This window comes from Pteropus alecto, unplaced genomic scaffold, assembly GCF_000325575.1.
Source record: "Pteropus alecto unplaced genomic scaffold, ASM32557v1 scaffold41, whole genome shotgun sequence".
NCBI classification, from domain to species: Eukaryota; Metazoa; Chordata; class Mammalia; order Chiroptera; family Pteropodidae; genus Pteropus; species Pteropus alecto.
In genome coordinates, this window is record NW_006430464.1 from 1,384,644 (window position 1) to 1,402,283 (window position 17,640).

At 51.8% G+C, this 17,640-nt stretch overlaps 1 protein-coding gene and 1 long non-coding RNA gene across 2 annotated transcripts; one reads left to right on the plus strand and one right to left on the minus strand.

The window, feature by feature from the left end:
* TSKS (testis specific serine kinase substrate) lies at window positions 1-12,116 on the plus strand. The gene is made up of 11 exons (XM_006905017.2): window positions 1-183; window positions 497-722; window positions 7,068-7,163; window positions 7,379-7,462; window positions 7,765-7,848; window positions 8,394-8,680; window positions 9,111-9,305; window positions 9,713-9,886; window positions 10,550-10,685; window positions 11,686-11,810; window positions 11,941-12,116. Exons 1-11 carry the CDS (start codon window positions 14-16, stop codon window positions 12,095-12,097), a joined length of 1,734 nt encoding a protein of 577 aa, XP_006905079.1. The 5' UTR covers window positions 1-13; the 3' UTR covers window positions 12,098-12,116.
* Window positions 5,824-8,454, minus strand: LOC112481561. The gene is made up of 2 exons (XR_003046927.1): window positions 8,409-8,454; window positions 5,824-6,606 (listed from the first exon to the last, which is right to left on the minus strand). It is a non-coding gene; the product is annotated as an uncharacterized LOC112481561 (long non-coding RNA).
* Window positions 12,117-17,640: the final 5,524 nt, after the last annotated feature.

Here is a 17,640-nt window from a genome sequence, read left to right on the forward strand (position 1 = left end):
GCCCCCACACGCCATGGCGAGCGTGGTGGTGAAGACGATCTGGCAGTCCAAAGAGATCCATGAGGCTGGGGACCCCCCTGCGGGGATCGAGAGCCGCTCCCAGCTGGTCCCCGAGGTTCCTGGGGGGGTGACCAGCCCAGTCAAGGGGATCGCGAAGAAAAAGAAGGCTGTGTCGTTCCACGGGTGGGTTTGTCGCACCCTGTCGGGGACGGTCCTCCTAGCGCCCAGCACTGCGTCCGACAGCGTGCGAGTCCCACCGTGGGTGCTGGAGGAAGGGGAAGGGGAGGAGAGGAGGAGGAAGAGGAGGCCAGAGGGCCTGGGGAAGGAGGAATGAGAGGTAGAGAAGAAGGAGAGAGCGGAGACGGAGGGAGGAGGGGCGTTAAAGGGAAGAAGAGAGAGGTCAGGTTGGAGTCAGGGAGAGCTGGGGGCGGAGGCGGGAGGGCCGCACCCCCACCGAGGCCACATGTTGACCCTCCTGCCCGGCTCTCCTCCCCAGGGTGGAGCCTCGCATGTCCCATGAGCCAATGCACTGGTGCCTGAATCTCAAGCGGTCCTCGGCTTGCACCAATGTGTCCCTGCTCAACCTGGCTGCCATGGAGCCCACCGACTCCTCGGGGACAGACTCCACCACGGATGACAGAGGCCCACTGGCACTGCCTGTTCCCCCTGCGTCCCCCACTCCACCCTGGGCTCCGGATGACCCAGACATCACGGAAATACTGGTGAGGGGCCCCTGGCCAGGGAAGATGGTCCTGATCCTGAGGGTAGGCAAATACTGGGGAGTAGGGGGTTCTTCTTGGTTCTGTCACTCTTCAGAGCCAAGATGAACTGCCTCCTCCTCCTGTAACAGCCAGCTGTGAATCTGTCCATCCTTGCTGAGTGATGCCTGCTGCCAGGGAGCTGGTCTTTAGTTCATTCAGTCACTTCCCAATGTCCTGCGTGAGTCTGGGGTCACAGAGAGGAGTCAGGCCAGGTCCAAGCCCTGGGGAAGCTCTCGGTCTGGTGGGGACAACAGGCACAGATTGGGGCGATAAAATCCGTAATAGAGATAACACCAGTGATCACAGAAAAAGGGCCCTCAAATCAGGCTGCGGAGGGGGGTATCAGGGAAGGCTTTCTGGAGGAGGCAATGTGGGAACTGGGCTTTGACGGATGAGTAGGAGTTCGCTAAGGGGCTCACCTAAGAATCTGGGGCAACGATGGGAGGAGAGCAAGATCTAGGGGAACTTAGAGAATTCCTGACTGAAGCACAGAGGACTATAGCTTGGTCCTTTAACTCCCCCTGCCAACCCCGTCCCCTGCCAGGCTTCTCCCCGGCCAGGCCCCGATCCGGGCTGGATGTGGACACCGTGAACTACACTAACAACAACCGCAGTCATAACGATGCTAATAAGACGCACTAGCGTTTCCTGAGCACTTGCTGTGTCCCGGGAACCTCAACTTCCTCATTTGTGTTCCTTAAATGCCTACGATGTGCCAGGCACTGGTCTAGGAGCAAGAAATCCAGCAGTCCCCAAGACAGAGCCCTGGGTATAACCGTACTCACGTCACGAGGTTGCCATGACAAGTGCAGTTCATTCATGTGAAACGCTTAGCACGAAAGCCAGCTAGACGTACGGAGAAAGTGTTGCTTGTTATTATGAGTCACCCCCATTCCGCAGATGAAGATACTGAGGTCCGAAAAGGTTTCAGAGCATCCCCTAAGGTCACACAGCTTGTAGGCAGGATAGCCGGGCTTAGGAGTCGGCGGGGGACGGCGGCGGGGCGGCGGGGGGGGGGCTCTCTGCATCGATGCGGGCAGTGAAGTCACTGCGGAGGCCCAGCCGGCCATGGTCAAGGAAGACTTTGCAGAAAAGGCAAACCCAAAGACAAGGAAGGCGTTCCCCAGGAGGAAGGCAGGGAAGGGCGTTGCAGCCAGCTGGAATGACATGTGCAAAGGGACGGGGGCAGATGAGAAGAATAACTACAGGTTGCTCCTCGTGGCCGGGTGTGGGACGTGAGACAGACGAGGCTGGAGAGGGGCAGGGCACAGGCCACACAGGCCGAGACACACGGGGACTCTCCGGAGGGCAGTGGGGCCGTCGAGAGTCCATGGGCCAGGGAGAGAGAGGAGCGACTTGGGCTATTGGCCCCATTCCCATCCACGGAGCGCCTACCACGTGCCAGGCTCTGTGCCACATCCCTAGGGCGGGGACCTCGTCTTCCTCTCTCAGAAGTTCTGTAAGGGAAGCGGCGTCGCTACCAATTTAATGATGAAAAGGAACATAACTGAGGTCTAGAGGGACAGCGTGACCTCTGCGGCTTGTAAGAAGCGGGGCCAGCACCGGAAGCCTAGCGGGACTGACATTAAAGCAAAAGTCCCTTCTCCCCCGCAAAGACTCCTGGGTAGGAGACATTTGAAGGGTAGAGACTGGAGGCTCAAGAGGAGGCTGGGCAAGGGTCCAGGGTAGGAGAACCAGATGGGGAGAAGGGAACGGGACAGGCAGATCCCAGCGAGAAAGATGGCCCGGAGACGACCCCTCCCCCAGCCAGAACAGCTTCTTCCCTCCCCCCCCCCAGTGAACATTACTCAGGCGGCGCTTGCAGAGGTCTGCCTCCCACGAGCTGTGTCTGAGTCATGTCCCCCAGTGGATCGTGATGCCTGAAAAAGAGCCCTGGACCGCCAGGATCAAGGCCTGACGCAGCCGCCAGCTCGCTCTGGGGCGGGCGGGGGGCATCCGTCTCTACGGGGCCTCTGGTTCCTTCTCTGTGAAACGGGAGAAGTAATGACGGCCAACGGCTCGGGGTCAATGGGGAGGTGGGCAGTAAGATCACATCCTGGCACTCTCAGCTACATCAGGAGAGAGAGCTGCAGAGAGAGGCGAGACAGACAACTGGACAAAGAGGTTAGAGAACCAAGGGGCATAGAGATCCTGCTAGAGAGAGCGGCAAATTCCGGATTGGACAGACACAGTGGGAGATTGTTGTCCACAGACTTATCATCGAGGCTGCTGAGAGGTTTTGGTTCTAAGTCTCTTCCTGGTAGATCCCACCCCATTGTCCTTATTTGTCAACGATGCCGACACTAATCCCTGGGCTCGGCTTACTGACTACCTCTTGACCGTTCCTACTGCCCTCTGAGCCAAGTATCAACATTCGCATTTTATGAGAAAGGGAACCGAGGTGGGCTTGGAGCGGGAAATTGGACTACCAAATTGTAATGATGTGGGTGGCCGAGGAGGACTTTGTCCCAGGTCTCTGCCCACCCCCCCGTCACGCTATTCATTTCTCAGGCAAGGATGACGGGCTTTGCCTTCGCCACTCCCCTCTTCAGTGCTCAGTGAAGCTAAAACTCACCTCCAGGGAACCCAGCTGCCCTTATTTCAAAGAAATATTGACCAGGGGACTTTCTGGTCCAGCCTGTGTTCCTTCCAATAGCAGCCCTGCGCAGGTAGCTATACTCCCACCTCCATTTTACAGGTAGGGAAACAGACAGAAGGAGGTGAAGTCCCCTCCCTGAGGTCCCACAGGTAGTAAGTCGGAGAACTGAGCTGACCTCAGGACTTGCTTCCTAGTTTCCCAGGACAGCTACCCATAGGAAACTCAAGACCTTCAGGGTCTTCAGTTTTAAAAGATCAATTTGTGTATCGGTTAGCTATCGCTGCGAAACAAATTTTCCCAAAACTTCCAACCACAAGCCTGGAGTGGCTTAGCCGGCTAGTTCTGGCTTGGGATTCCTCCTGATTTGGGCAGGGGCTGCAGTCATCTGACGGCTTGACGGGGGCTGGGGGTCGTCATTCCAAGATGGCGCACTCAGTCTCTGGTCACCTCAGAGACTGCTTAAGACATGGCGGCTATCATTCCATAGAGTGAGAGAGAGACAAGAAGCCATAGTTCCTTTTATGAACTACTCTCTTAAGTCACATACCATCACTTCTGCCTTATTCTAGTTACTAGCTATGTACCACTAAGTACACAGCCAACAGGCAGGTGAGGGGACTAAGGTTCATGTCTTAAAGGAGCATCTACAAACTCATGGGCATGTTTGAAACCACCGTGGTTTTGTGGAGTTTTTTGTAGATATCTGTCATTGGGATGAGGAAGTTCCCTCCTATTTCTAGTTTGTTGAAAGTGTTATCATAAAAGGGTGTTGGATTTTGTTAAATGCTTTTTCTCAATTGACGTGATCATTTTTTTTTTCTTTTATTCCATTATACGATTTACTACATTAATTTGTAGGTCGAACCAATCTTGCATTCCGGGGATAAATCCTACTTGGTTATGGTATATAATCCTTTTTTATATGCTGCTAGATTTGTTTTGTTAGGATTTTGTCAAAGGTTTTGTGACTGTCTTCAGAAGGGATATTGATCTGTAGTTTTATTTTCTTGTGATGTCTTTGGTTTTGGTATCAGAGTCATACTGGCTTCGTGGAACGAGTTAGGAACTGTCCCTTACTCTTCTATTTTTGGGGAAATTTTGAGTTAGATTCGTAGCGATGCTTTTTTAAATGATCGGTATAATTAACCAGTGAAGCATTCTGATACTGGGCTTTCCTTTGTTCGAAGATTTTTTTTTTTTTAATTACTGACTCAGTCTCTTTACTTGTTATGGATCTATTCAGATGCCCTAGTTCTCGAATCAGTTTTGGTAGTTTGAGTTTTCCTAAGAAGTTTTCCATTTCATCTAGGTTATCGAACGTGTTGGCATACAGCAGTTCAAAGCATTCCCTTAACATCCTCTTTCTGTAAGCTTGGTAGTAAAGTCCCCTCTTCCTGGTTTTACTAATTTAAGTTTTCTCTCTCATTTTTGTGGTCAGTCTAGCTAAAGATTTTTCGATTTTGATGATCTTTTCAAAAAAACCACTTCTCGTTTTGTTGATTGTATCTACTATTTTTCTAGCCTCTATTTCATTTTTTTACCATTCCAATCTTTACCATTTCCTTCCTTCTACTAGCTCTGGGTTTAGTATGCTATTCTTTTACTAGTTTCTTAAGGTGGAAGTTTAGGTTATTAATTCTGAGTTCTTTTTCGATGTAGAGTGTTTAGGACACTAAATTTCCCCCAAAGTATTGCTTTCCCTGTATCCCATAGGTTTGGGTATGTTGTGTTTTCATTTTCCTGCATCGCAAAGTATTTTTTTAATTTCCATTATGATTTCTTTTTCCAACCGTTGGTTGTTTGAGTGTGTCGTTTAATTTCCATCTATTTGTGAATTTCCCTAATTTTTTTTTCCTATTGATTTCTAAGTTAATTCTACTGAGGTCATCAAGATCAGAAAACATACTTTGTATCACTTTAATCCTTTTAAATGTATGGAGACTCGTTTTGAGAACATTTCATATGCACCTGAGAAGAATGTGTATTCTGCCCTTGTTACGTGGAGTGTTCTACAGATGTCTTAGGTCTCATTGGATCACAGTGTTCACATTTTCTACCTCCTTGATCTTCTCTCTAGTTGTTCTATCCATCATCGAAAGCGAAGTATTAAAATATCCAATGATTACTATGGAATTGCCAATTTCTCTCTTCAATTAGGTCAGTTCTTGCTTCGTGTGTTTTGAAGTTATGTTAGGTGCATATATATTTATAATTGTTATATCTTCTCAGTGGCTTGACTCTTAACTGCTTTTGCCAGTTTTCTTCATTGTTTTTAGGGAAGTGTGGGATTCGGGGGTTCCCGATTCCGCCACTTTGCTGATGTCACCTTAATGCGATGTTTTTAATCACACTTGTTCTCCAAAGCAATTACGCAAGAAATAGGATGTTGTCCCATACCAGAATAGAAGAAACTCGTTCTCTTTGCTCTTTGTGTATTAGTTCTAGAACTGAAAGAAACCAAAATAACCAGTTTAAGCAGGATGGTTTATTTCTCACATAAAAAGCCTCAACAAGTAGAGCAGGTCTGCTCTTTTAAATGCAGCAGGTCACAGGCTCCTGTGTCCTGGTGACTCAGCTATGAAGTCACAAGTTTGGCTGCTGTGACAAAAAAATACAAAACAGCATGGCTTAAACAAGATGGAAAAATGTTACCTCTGTGTATAAAAGTCTTCGTAAGTGGTTGGAATTACATATGGAGGCTCCGCAGAGTTGGGATTCAGGCTTCTTCTGTCTCGTTCTATCTTTCGTCTCATGGTCCGAGATGGCTGCCATGGCTTTAGCCATCAACTTTGCATTCCAGCCAGTAGGGAGAAAGAAGTGGAGACGTTTTCCTTCTTTTCCTTTATAAAAAGTATGCCTCGGAAACTGTCTACATTATTCTCACTCACATTCCAATGGCCAGAACAGCCCCATGGTCACACGTGGCTGCAAGGGAGCCTGTGAAATGTGGCCTTTGGCTGGGAGGTCACGTGCTAGGCTACATCTTCTATAAATGTGCAAGAGCTGAGAGCGGATCCTGCCACATGCATCGCTCCTGAGCCGGTCCTGGCAGGAATCACAAAGGATTTTATAATGATAATAGGTAGCGATGATCAGAGGCCACACGGTGCCCTGGTTTAAATCAAAGACTCTGGGTTTAAATTCTGACAAGGCCACCTCAGGTACTGTGTACCTGGGAGGACAAGAGACTTTCTGAGCTTCATTCGCCTCCCTTGCGGAATGGGCCGAATCGCCTCGGAGGTATGGCTGAGAGGAATAAAAGAGAAAATGGATGTAAGAGCTTGGCCTGGTGCACAGTGAATGCTTGTGTCTGAAAAGTGGCCGATCTTTAGAATTCTCCAGTGCCTGGAAAGACAGTGCATGTGTTTTAAGTCTATCTTATTTATGTCTGTGGACTGTTTGGTTGAGCCTGTTTCTCTATCCACGTGCCCTTCCCGCCCCACCGCCATGTCTGAGTGCTCCCCCCGTCCCCGACTCCCTCCTGGTCCAACTTATTTTTCTTCCCATCTGCCAAGCAGAAATCACATCCACCCCTGATTTTATGGTGCAGGGATCAGAGAGGTGCGGCCCTGGCCCAAAGTGCCACCCCAGGACAGGATCAAGGTGTGAAGCGAGCCCCCCTCTTCCCCCCCTCTGCTCAGGTCTAGAGTTTTCCTTCGGGTTGCGCCCACACACCCATGACCTCCCTGTCTCCCATCCTTCCCCAGAGTGGGGTCAACAGTGGACTGGTCCGCGCCAAAGACTCTATCACCAGCCTGAAGGAAAAGACCACCCGGGTGAATCAGCACGTGCAGACGCTGCAGGTGTGAGAACTCCCCGCCCCCCCAACACCTCCCTTCCTCCATGGCTACCCTGCCCTCTTAGAGCCCGCCTCCAACTCACCACATCATCGCTCCCACAGCCCAGCTGGGGAGGTAGAGGCTGAGAAGGAAAAGCAAACTTCCCAGGTCCAGCCTCTCCTCCCCGTGGGGTGTCCCCCTGAGGCCCCGGCTAACCCCTCGTCTCTTCCATGCTCCAGAGTGAGTGTTCTGTGCTGAGCGAGAATCTGGAGAGGAGGAGGCAGGAGGCGGAAGAACTGGAAGGGTACTGTAGCCAGCTCAAGGTGAGTCGTTGAGGGGCCGGAGTGGCCTGGGCCAAGGGAGTGGACGTAGGAAGAGGGGGGCACGGAGCAGGAGGTGGGAGGAAGTGGAAACGTAGCACGGAGAGGTTGAAGGGGGAAGCCATCCCTTTCACCAAGGGACCCCGCCCGGGTCCCATGGGCAGACCACGAAGCGCAGGGCAAACGCTGGGGGAGAAGCCGGCGTGTCTCCATGCCGCGTCAGAGCCCGTGTGGAAACGGGGGAAGGGCTGGGAGGCGGGACTGGAATGGGAAGGCAGGGCCCCCGCCCTGGTGTCCTGACCCAGGAGAACTGCCGGAAGGTGACCCGGTCGGTGGAAGATGCTGAGATAAAAACCAACGTCCTGAAGCAGAACTCGGCCCTGCTGGAGGTATGAGGGTGCGGGTGGGGGGTCCCAGGGTTTGGTGAGGGGATCGGGGGCTTGAGGTTCTTGAGGTAGACTCCAGGTGCAACTTCGCGCCCTGCCGCTGCCACCCTCACACCGCCCCTGTGTGTTCACGGTCACACTTCTCCGTGCACAGACATATTCAGGTGCGAGAGAGAGACCTGTGTCGGATCTTGAGTGGGAACGCCCATCCCGCCCACTTATTTCCCAGTGAAACGTGGGAAAAGCCTCAGTAGTTCTTCCTTTGATACTCTGAAGGATCAGGCTGGGGTGGAGGGCTGGACAGAGACAGGGAGGCAGCCAGCAGGAGGTTAAAGTGAGTTGGACTCCAGCTCGGCTTCAAACGGGACGAACGTCCCCGGGAACAGCAAGTTAGGAGTCCATTTACTTCCACTGGACTTCCCAATCCCCCAGCCCCATGTTCATTTACTTTCCAATCTGGGAGATTCATTGGCTGGATTTGAGGATAAAGGTGGGCATGGGAGGCGAGGGGCTGGCCCCAGTGACGCTGCCCTCCTTCCGTGTCCCAGGAGAAGCTGCGCTACCTCCAGCAGCAGCTGCAGGACGAGACGCCTCGGAGGCAAGAGGCCGAGCTGCACGAGCTGGAGCAGAAGCTTGAGGCCGGTCTCTCCCGGCAGGGCCTCTTCCCGGCTGCCCAGCCCCCAGGCTGCTCCGGCCCTCCTGGGAGCCCCGACGAGCCCCCGCGACCACGAGGCCTGGCCATAGGCGGCTGGGGAATGGGGCCCCGATCAGGGGAGAGCCCCATCGTGAGCGAGCAGGAGTTGCAGAAGGTCTCCGCCGGCCTTGAGGAGCTGAGGTGAGCGGGATCCGGGGGTGAAGCCTGGAAGATCTTAGGGGACAGGTCCTAGGGAGTAGAGTGTGCTCTGGGGGTGGCGACCTGGCAGGACAGGGACTCCGAAGAACTGAGTTTTTGAGTACAAGGCTGGCGGAAGGGAAGTCTGGAGAAACTGAGGCAGGTTTTTTTTTAGAGGGGGATCCTTGGAGGCTGCAAAGGCAAGGGATCGGGGTGAGGGTGCTTTGAGGAGGCAGTCTTGAGGAGCTGATGTGGAGCTGGGGGGCAGGACGAGGGAAGGGCCATATCTAATAAGCGGATAGAGGTTATGGGAGGATTCCAAAAACTAAACAGGACACCAGAACTTGGGGACCGGGTGGGTCACGAGCCACGAGGTGGGACGAGGTCTTGATGGGGTGGGGCCTTGACCGCTTCCTTACCTCTGCCCCTCTAGGAGGGAGGTGTCATCGCTGACAGCCCGGTGGCATCAGGAGGAGGGGGCGGTCCAGGAGGCCCTGCGGCTACTGGGGGGCCTGGGCGGCAGGCTAGACGGCTTCCTGGGCCAGTGGGAGCGGGCGCAGCGCGAGCAGGCGCAGACTGCGCGGGGCCTGCAGGAGCTGCGAGGCCGGGCAGACGAACTGTGCACCTTGTAAGGGCCAAGGCGCGGGGGTGGGGCCGTGAGAGGGCGGGGCATCGAGGGAAAGGGGTGGGCCAATCAGCCGGGGCCGAGCGATCGCGAGTAGAGAGTGACAGGTACGAGCTCCAATTAGAGGGTAGGGAGGGACGTGTCATGCCTAACTGAGGTGGCAGAGCCAATTAGAGAAGAGCTATTCCATACCTTAAAAGGACAAAGGGAGGAGCCCAGTAGGAATAGCGAAAGCCAATCAGAGACCAAGGAGGGCCATACCAGACCTTAAAACACAAAAGGAACAGCCAATCAGAGCGGAAAGGGACAGGGCGTGGTAGAGTATGCAGACGAGCTGGAGACCAAGGTGCTAATCATGGGCACAGCCCTGGAGAGGCGACCTCGCAGCACTGGTTACTCTCCCGCCTCAGGGTGGAGCGGTCAGCTGTGTCTGTGGCTTCACTGAGGAGCGAAATGGAGGGGCTGGGCCCGGTGAAACCGATTCTAGAGGAACTGGGGCGGCAATTTCAGAGCTCTCGAAGAGGGTCTGACTTCTCCATGAACCTGGACCGGGTCCCCCAAGGTTCCTGTGCCCGTTGTGCCAGGTAAGGGGCCCAGGCCTGGCCCGCAGGTATATTCTGGATCAAAACATTGAGGGAAATGAGCAATTTGCAAGAACGGAGAGGGGTTCATGGTGGGAGACTCGGCATCCCATGCATGCATGCATGGCAGGACCGGCCAGTCCTGGTGCATTATGGGAGCCACATTTCTTTCCTCCCGCAAGGCGGATTCAGTGTCTTGTGGAACACAAGAAAGACTCGATACATTTCGAGCCTCCTGGACTTCTAGTGCATTGTGGGAAGGTTGGGATGTGGTGCTTGGTGGGAGACTGCGTTTCTCCGTGCATTGTGGGGAAAGTGAAGGCGAGACCTTGATGTATTGGAGAGTCGACAGATACCACGCTGGGTCCACATTAGGCAGGGGGAGGACTTCCAGTGCAACGTGGGATCAGGCTTAACTAGTGCACTGTGGGAAACGTGAGTTTTGGGTAAACTGAGAGCCATCTGGTGCCCGAATCCCCAGGCACGGTGGCAACCAAAAGATATCTGATGCACTGTAGGTTGGCCCCAGTGCATAGTGAGAAGATTGCATGGGTGCATAGTGGAATCAGGACCTGGGTGGAGGCTGGGCGGGCAGGCAGGCATGGGGCATCCTGGGAATGGAGTTGGTACGAGGCCTCCTTCACCGGGTGACTACTCTTCCCCCAGCCAGGGGCAGCAGTTGTCCACGGAGTCCCTGCAGCAGCTGCTGGAGCGAGCGCTGACCCCACTAGTGGACGAAGTGAAGCAGAGGGGCCTGGCTCCCGCCTGCCCCAGCTGCCAGAGGCTACACAAGAAGATTCTGGTACCAGGGATCATGGGCCACCATGCCCCATTTTTCTGTCAGGGCAGGGGGAGGGGAGCTCCAGGCGCAATGTACAGCTGGGTGTGGCAGGATGGGAAGGGCAGAGCCCTGGGCTCTAATGCATTGGGGTGGGAAACAGGTGAGCAGTTGGGTGGTAGGTGAGTCATAGGTCGACCTTGGGTGAAGGACTTGGGCCCAAAGCATGATGGGACATTGCATCTGGTGCATTATGAGACACAGGAGACAGACACCAGTCTACAGCTTCATGGACTAAAAGCCTGATTTTCAGTAGACCTCAAGAGGCCACACATTATATGGCATCACTGAGGTCAGACAGGACCCAGCACACATAGATCACAGCAAGCTAGTGCATCACCGGAGATGGAACCCCACCCCTCTATGGGGTACTGCACCCTAGACTGAAGCCCAAGAGCTGACGGAACTTGAGGCCTGTGTGAATTCTGAAACGTAGAGACCTAATGTATTATGGGATACTGGCCTAACGTGTGATGGGATGTAAGTTGAGGTGTTTGAGACAGACAAGTCAGGCAGTATGGGACACTGATGTGGCAGAACTATGGGACTAAGACATGATAGGACGTGGGGCCTGGTGCATTCTGGGATATAGGGAGCCAAAGCACTAAGGACTACTATGGTGGCAGGTGCTGGTCTACCGATAAGGAGAGGTGACGTCTTGTGAATTACGGGATGTGTAAGGTCACATGATGAGATACCGGGGCCCAGACACATATTCAATGCATGATGGTTCACGGGCATTTGGGCACAATATGACAGACGCTGATTTAGTGCTTGCTGGGACATAGATGGCCAGTGCGTCGTGGGATGGTGGGGTCAGTGTCAGGCTGGAGGCATGATGGGATAACCTGGGGGAGGAACTCGGGTCCCATGGGACCCTGCCCCTTGCCCTCCGCGATCCAGCTCCCCCTCCACCCCCAGCCCAGTCAGGCAAGCCCAGCCGCGCCCACACTCCTCTCCCCAGGAGCTGGAGCGCCAGGCCTTGGCCAAACACGTCAGGGCAGAGGCCCTGAGCTCCACCCTTCGGCTGGCCCAAGACGAAGCCCTGCGGGCCAAGAACCTGCTGCTGACGGACAAAATGAAGCCGGAGTGAGGACGGAGGCTGAGGGCATGGGAGGAGGGTGAGGCCTTTGGCACTGGGCCTGAGCCGCCCCTCCCCCACTCCAGCTCCGTGACATCGGGGCCACCAGCACCCACTCCCCGCGCTCTGTCTTTACAGGGAGAAGGTGGCCACTCTGGATTATCTACACTTGAAGATGTGCTCCCTCCACGATCAGCTCAGCAACCTGCCACTTGAGGGGTCCACGGGGACAATGGGGGGAGGAAGCGGTGGGGGACCTCCCCCAAAACGTGGGGGCCCAACCCCTGAACAATAAATGGCCCCTCATGCTGGCATGAATCCTGTCTCCTTGATGATATCAAAAGATGGCTAGCAAACTGGATGTGACTCAGTCCCCAGCCAGCACGCTATCTGGGTTCCAGGGATGCTGCTGATGGTCCAGCTCTTTGGAAATGAAATAGGGATAGAAATAAGGTTCTGTGATACAGTTTGGGCTCATCAGCCAACATTTTTTTAGGGTGGTTTTTTACTAGAGAAATTGTCTATTGCGGTATAAAAAAAATTGCCCCAAAATGTAGTCGCTTAAAACAATAAATATATATCATCTCACAATTTCTGAAGACCAGGAATCTGGGAGTAGCTTAGCTGGATGGTTCTGGTTCAGGGGCCTCGTGAGTTTGCGGTCAAGACGTCAGCTGGGCTGCGCTCATCTGAAGGCGTGACCGGGGCCAGAGGCTGTGCTTCCAGGATGGCCCACCCACGTGGCTCTCGCTTGGAGGCTTCAGTTGCGTGCTGTCTGTTGGCTGGAGGCCTTGGCTTTTCATGGCAGCTAACTGTCCCCAGAGCAAGCAGCCTGAGAGAGAATAGGGCCTTTGATGACCTAGTCTCTCAAGTTGTATATTGTCACTTCTTTTTATATTCCTTAGAATTGAGTCACTAAGTCATCCCAGGTAGGCCGATGAATTTAAGATGGACTGGAGCAGGTCACTCATCGCCTGGGGCTTCTCTGAATAGAGCAGGGTGTGCTGCTTCCAGCTGACGAGGTCAGCGGTGCTGAATGGCTGGCAGCGGAAGATGACGGGGCAGTCCGGCTGGAGTGTGCTGTCTTCACTAATCTCAAGAGGGCCTCGCGTCTCTTGGAGGGGCATCTAGAGGGCCACAGGCTGCTGGGGCGGCGAAGGCATCGATGGCAGAGGGCTGTCCAGTAATTGGGGGTCATGTGGCTGTGTGGGGACTGGCGGAGCTGCTGGGATGTACGGTGCTGGGAAAAGAGGCTCTTCCTCCAGGTCCCCTTGGTGGATGGCTCTTGCTGGCTCTTGTCCTTTCCCCGAGTCATCGGGCCACAAGTACCTTACTCTGTCTCTGCCTATTTGTGCAGAACCGGGATCAAGTAGGCACTACAGTAGGATTTGCAACGATGAGTCTATGTATGGAAACTGGGCTGGATGTCTAGGGGACCCTGTCACTACCCGGTACATAGTTCTCACAGTGGGGAGGTCCAAGGTCCCTTCCGAAGCCCCTCCTACCCCTAAGGCAGACCACTCAAGCTCACAAAGAGTACGAAATTTTCCTGGGGTCAACTTGACCCCATAATCCCCCAGGAAACCTTTCTTAAAATTTTTCAACATACCGTTTAAGACATTTGGCTTAGAGGAACCTCCACTCATAATGCCTCAGGGAGCTGCTCATGGAGGGGGAAAACGGACCTTAAAATTTCAAGTAAATCATTTGACAGAGGGCCCCTATGTCAAAAAGGGCCATTTGGAGATAGACAATTCTTAAGCCGAATCAGCAATTAATTGTCCTCCCTCTCTGTGTATGCCACCCTGTGTGAGCGACGCAAAGACAGACAAGGGTGGGTGCCTCCTGCAGAGAGGAGACCACTCAGGTGCTCCTCGTCCCAAAGGAGCTTAGGTGACGCCTGGCCATAGCAGACTCAGCTTTGTGACTTATGATCTGGCCACGTCCCAAAGGAGCTTAGGTGACGCCTGGCCATAGCGGACTCAGCTTTGTGACTTATGATCGGACACTGGTCCACTGCCACCCTGGACCATATGCCGTGCACCAATGAATTGCAGAAGAGTCCACTCAAGCTCTAGCTTTTAGGGGACTTTATGGGTGCCCAGCCGTGGAGCCACAAATCCGTACCTGACCGAGCGAGTCAAATCGGCCAGGATGCTCATTCACTCACAAATTCACACCCCAGAGGTTAAAACATTGCCCCCCCTTTTTAATTATTTATTATTATTATTTATGCCTACAGCATCTAGTCTTCCTAGGTGGTCTCCCATCCACGTACTAACCAGGCCCGACCCTGCTTAGGTTCCGAGATCAGACATCAGGCTTGTTCAAGGTGACATGGCCATAGACCGTGGCTCCACTGGGGCACGAACCCAGAACCTTCTGCGTGTAAAGCAGGCATGCTAACCGCTACGCTATGGAACCATGGCCACCTCCCCCCTTTTTGGAAGGCCCTGACCTTTGTCTTCCCCTGTTGGGAAGACCCTGACCTGTGTCTTCTAACCGAAGACTTTAGAAGGTGATCAAGCTCCTCTTCCGTCTGGAAACGGGACCTGACTGGGGCGCTGAGCCCTGGGGCCTTACCTTATCCTGTGGCCATTCCTGATGAGTTGGTCCGTCCCTCCTTTGAGTCCGGTTGGGGCTCAGCCATCCAGAGAGTCAGAGTGTCAGTTGGAAAGAGAACCCGGAATATTGTCAGGGGGCCTTTTTGGAAGGCCCTGACCTTTGTCTTCTAACTGAAGACTTTAGAAGGTGATCAAGCTCCTCTTCTGTCTGGAAACGGGACCTGACTGGGGCGCTGGGCCCTGGGGCCTTACCTTATCCTGTGGCCATACCTTATCCTGTGGCCATTCCTGAGGAGTTGGTCCGTCCCTCCTTTGAGTCCGGTTGGGGCTCAGCCGTCCAGAGAGTCAGAGTGTCAGTCGGAAAGAGAACCCAGAATATTGTCAGGTGGCATGCCTCCCCGTTCATCTCCGAGCCCCTCCAGCCCGGCCCGGCCAAGCCACCCGTCCGGCGGCTCAAAGGGCCGCATGGTTGGAATCTCACTGAGACCTCCAGAAATGTTGCGGAAATGTTGCAAAAATCAGACCAGCGAGAAACCAAGCAGCACTTGGAGAGTTGGAGAACTCAGGTTTATTACGCCCAGAAGAGCTAGTGCTCTGAAGATCTGGGCCTCGAGCTCGGGGGCAACTTTACTTTTATAGGGCTTATCTGCGCCATTACAGTTGGCCACTTGGCATGCGCCACTTGGCTAATTTGCCCTCAGGTGGTTACAGAGCATGGGAGTTGCTATGGGTTACAGGCAGTTACGGAGTAAGAGATTTTTCAAACAGGAACTTAGGCAATACATCTGTTATGAAGACCAAACAAGCAACAGGAAGGAAGAGTCTTTAGTTGATTTTGAGGTCACCCTGCCCTTTGGCCTATGCGGAAAGCATAGCTACAGAAGCAGAACAAAGCTGACTATAAGGTTAGTCTTTCGACTGAAAATTCGTCTTCAGATTATCAGATCGACTGTGATGCGACTGCTTGTGTTCAAGTAACCTTATTTTACTTAATAATGGCCCCCAAAACTGTTCACATTCCTTTTGTTGCAGTATATTGTTATATTTGTTCTATTTTTAGTATTAGTTAATCTCTTACTGTGCCTAATTTATAAATTAAACGTTATCACAGGTATGAATGTATAGGAAAAAAATATAGTATATACAGAGTCAGGTACTACCCGTGGTCTGAGGCATTCACGAGGGGTCTTGGAATTTATCCCGGGCAGATAAGGGGGAGCTGCTGTGCTTAGGTATAAAGGGTTGGTTACTAGCTAACAGAGAAGGCAGAAAGAGAAGCCTCAGGTATCATAGTGGGAATCACTACAGGAAACAGCTACCGCCCCTGGGGCAGGTAAAACAAAGAATGAAGTTTAGAATTACTGGAACTAAACGCCTGGATAAAGGGCCCGCTGGAGGCGGAACTCAGACAATGAGGAGGGGACACTGCTCAGACGGCCCAGGTGTGCCTGGGCTCAGAGGACCGCCTGGCACTGCAAAGCATGCTGGTGAAAGGGTGCTGGCATCTCTGAGGATGCGTAAGACTTGGAAAAACTGCAAACTAGACTTACCAGTTGCTATGGGGAAAGAAGCTGCGTTGGCTGAAGCTGCCGGGAGCCAGAAACTGACCGGAAACAAGCAAGGAGCAAACGGGGAAAAAGGCGAGTCCCTTTTGTTTCCTCCAGAATTCTGCAGTCCCTCTGCTGCCCCCTAGTGGCGGTGTGGAGCACAGCCGGTGGGGGAGCGGAAGTGTGGTTTTCAGAACCCCAACCTCACATTCTCATAAAGCCAGGTGTGGGGGAGCCGGTTTGAAACCAGGAGATAATAGCTTAATGACTGGCACATTTAACAATAGAGCGTGCCAAGAACCAGCGACGATGAGCAATCCAATTCCATACCCCTAAGGCCCACATATATTTTTAAAAGAGTTTGAATACGTGAAATGCTAATTATTTTTCTGGATAACTAGTCTGAATGCTGTGCTGACGATAGGTCTATCCGAATTACATCGTAGTTTTCATGCAAATTCAATCAAAAGCCCAATGAAATTATTTTTTAAAGGATTTAATTTAGTTATTCTAAAGATCTTCTGAAGAAATAGAGAAAAACAAAGATTTTTTGTGTGTGTCTATAGAAAATAAGATGGGTTTAAAACTAATATATTAAAATATAAGGTAACACTAATTGGTGTGGTCCCGAATGATTAAAAAGATGGTAAACATTAAAACTGCATATATAATAATATTTGACAAATATTATTATATATGTCATCATAAAGCAACCAGGAATAGTGAAATTATTCAAAATATTATTTTGGGGATTGCAGGTGTACAATTCCGTGGCATTAATTACACTCACGCTGTTGTGTAACCATCACCACTATTTCTAGAACTTTCCATCATCCCAAACAGAAACCGTACTCATTAAACAAAATCTCCTCACTCCCCATTCCTCCCTCCTCCCGGCTCCTGGCAACCACCAGGAACATCTTTTCATGTGCTTATTGGCCATTTGTATATCTTTTCTGGGGAAATGTCTATTCAAGTTCTTGGCCCATTTTTGAATGGAGTTCTTTGAATTTTGTTGTTGTCGCTAAGTTGTAAGAGTTCTGAATATTAACTCCTTATCAGATAAATGATTTGCAAATGTTTCCTCCGATCCTGTGGGTTTTCTTTTCACTCTGGTGATTGTGTCCTTTGATACACAGTTTTTAACTTTGCTGTAGTCCAATTTAAATATTTGTTCTTTTGTTGCCTGTGCTTTTGCTGTCGTACCCAAGAAATTATTGCCAAATCCAGTGTCGTGGAGCTTTTCCCCTATCTTACGAATTTAAAGTTTTAGCTCTTCCATTTAGGTCTTTGATTCCTTTCGAGTTGATTTTTGGGACAGGGTAAGGTCAAACTCTGTTATTTTGCATGTAGGTATCCTGTTTTCCCAGGACCATTTGTTAAAAAGACTGTCCTCTCCCTCGCTGAATGGTCTTGGCACCCTTGTCAAAATTCATCTGACCACATACATGAGGGTTTATTTCTGGGCTCTCATTTCTGTTCTATTGGTCCATTTGTCTGTCTTTATGCCAGTAGCACGCTATTTTGCTTGCATTAATTTTATAATAAGTTTTGAAGTCAAGAAGTGTGAGATCTCCAACTTTGTTCTTCTTTTTCAAGATGGTTTTGGCTCTTCAAAATAGAATGGATTTTTCTATTTCTGCAAAACACGTCACTGGGATTTTCATAGCGGCTGCATTGAATCTGTAGAACATTTTTGACAGTATTGCCATCTTAACGATATTAAG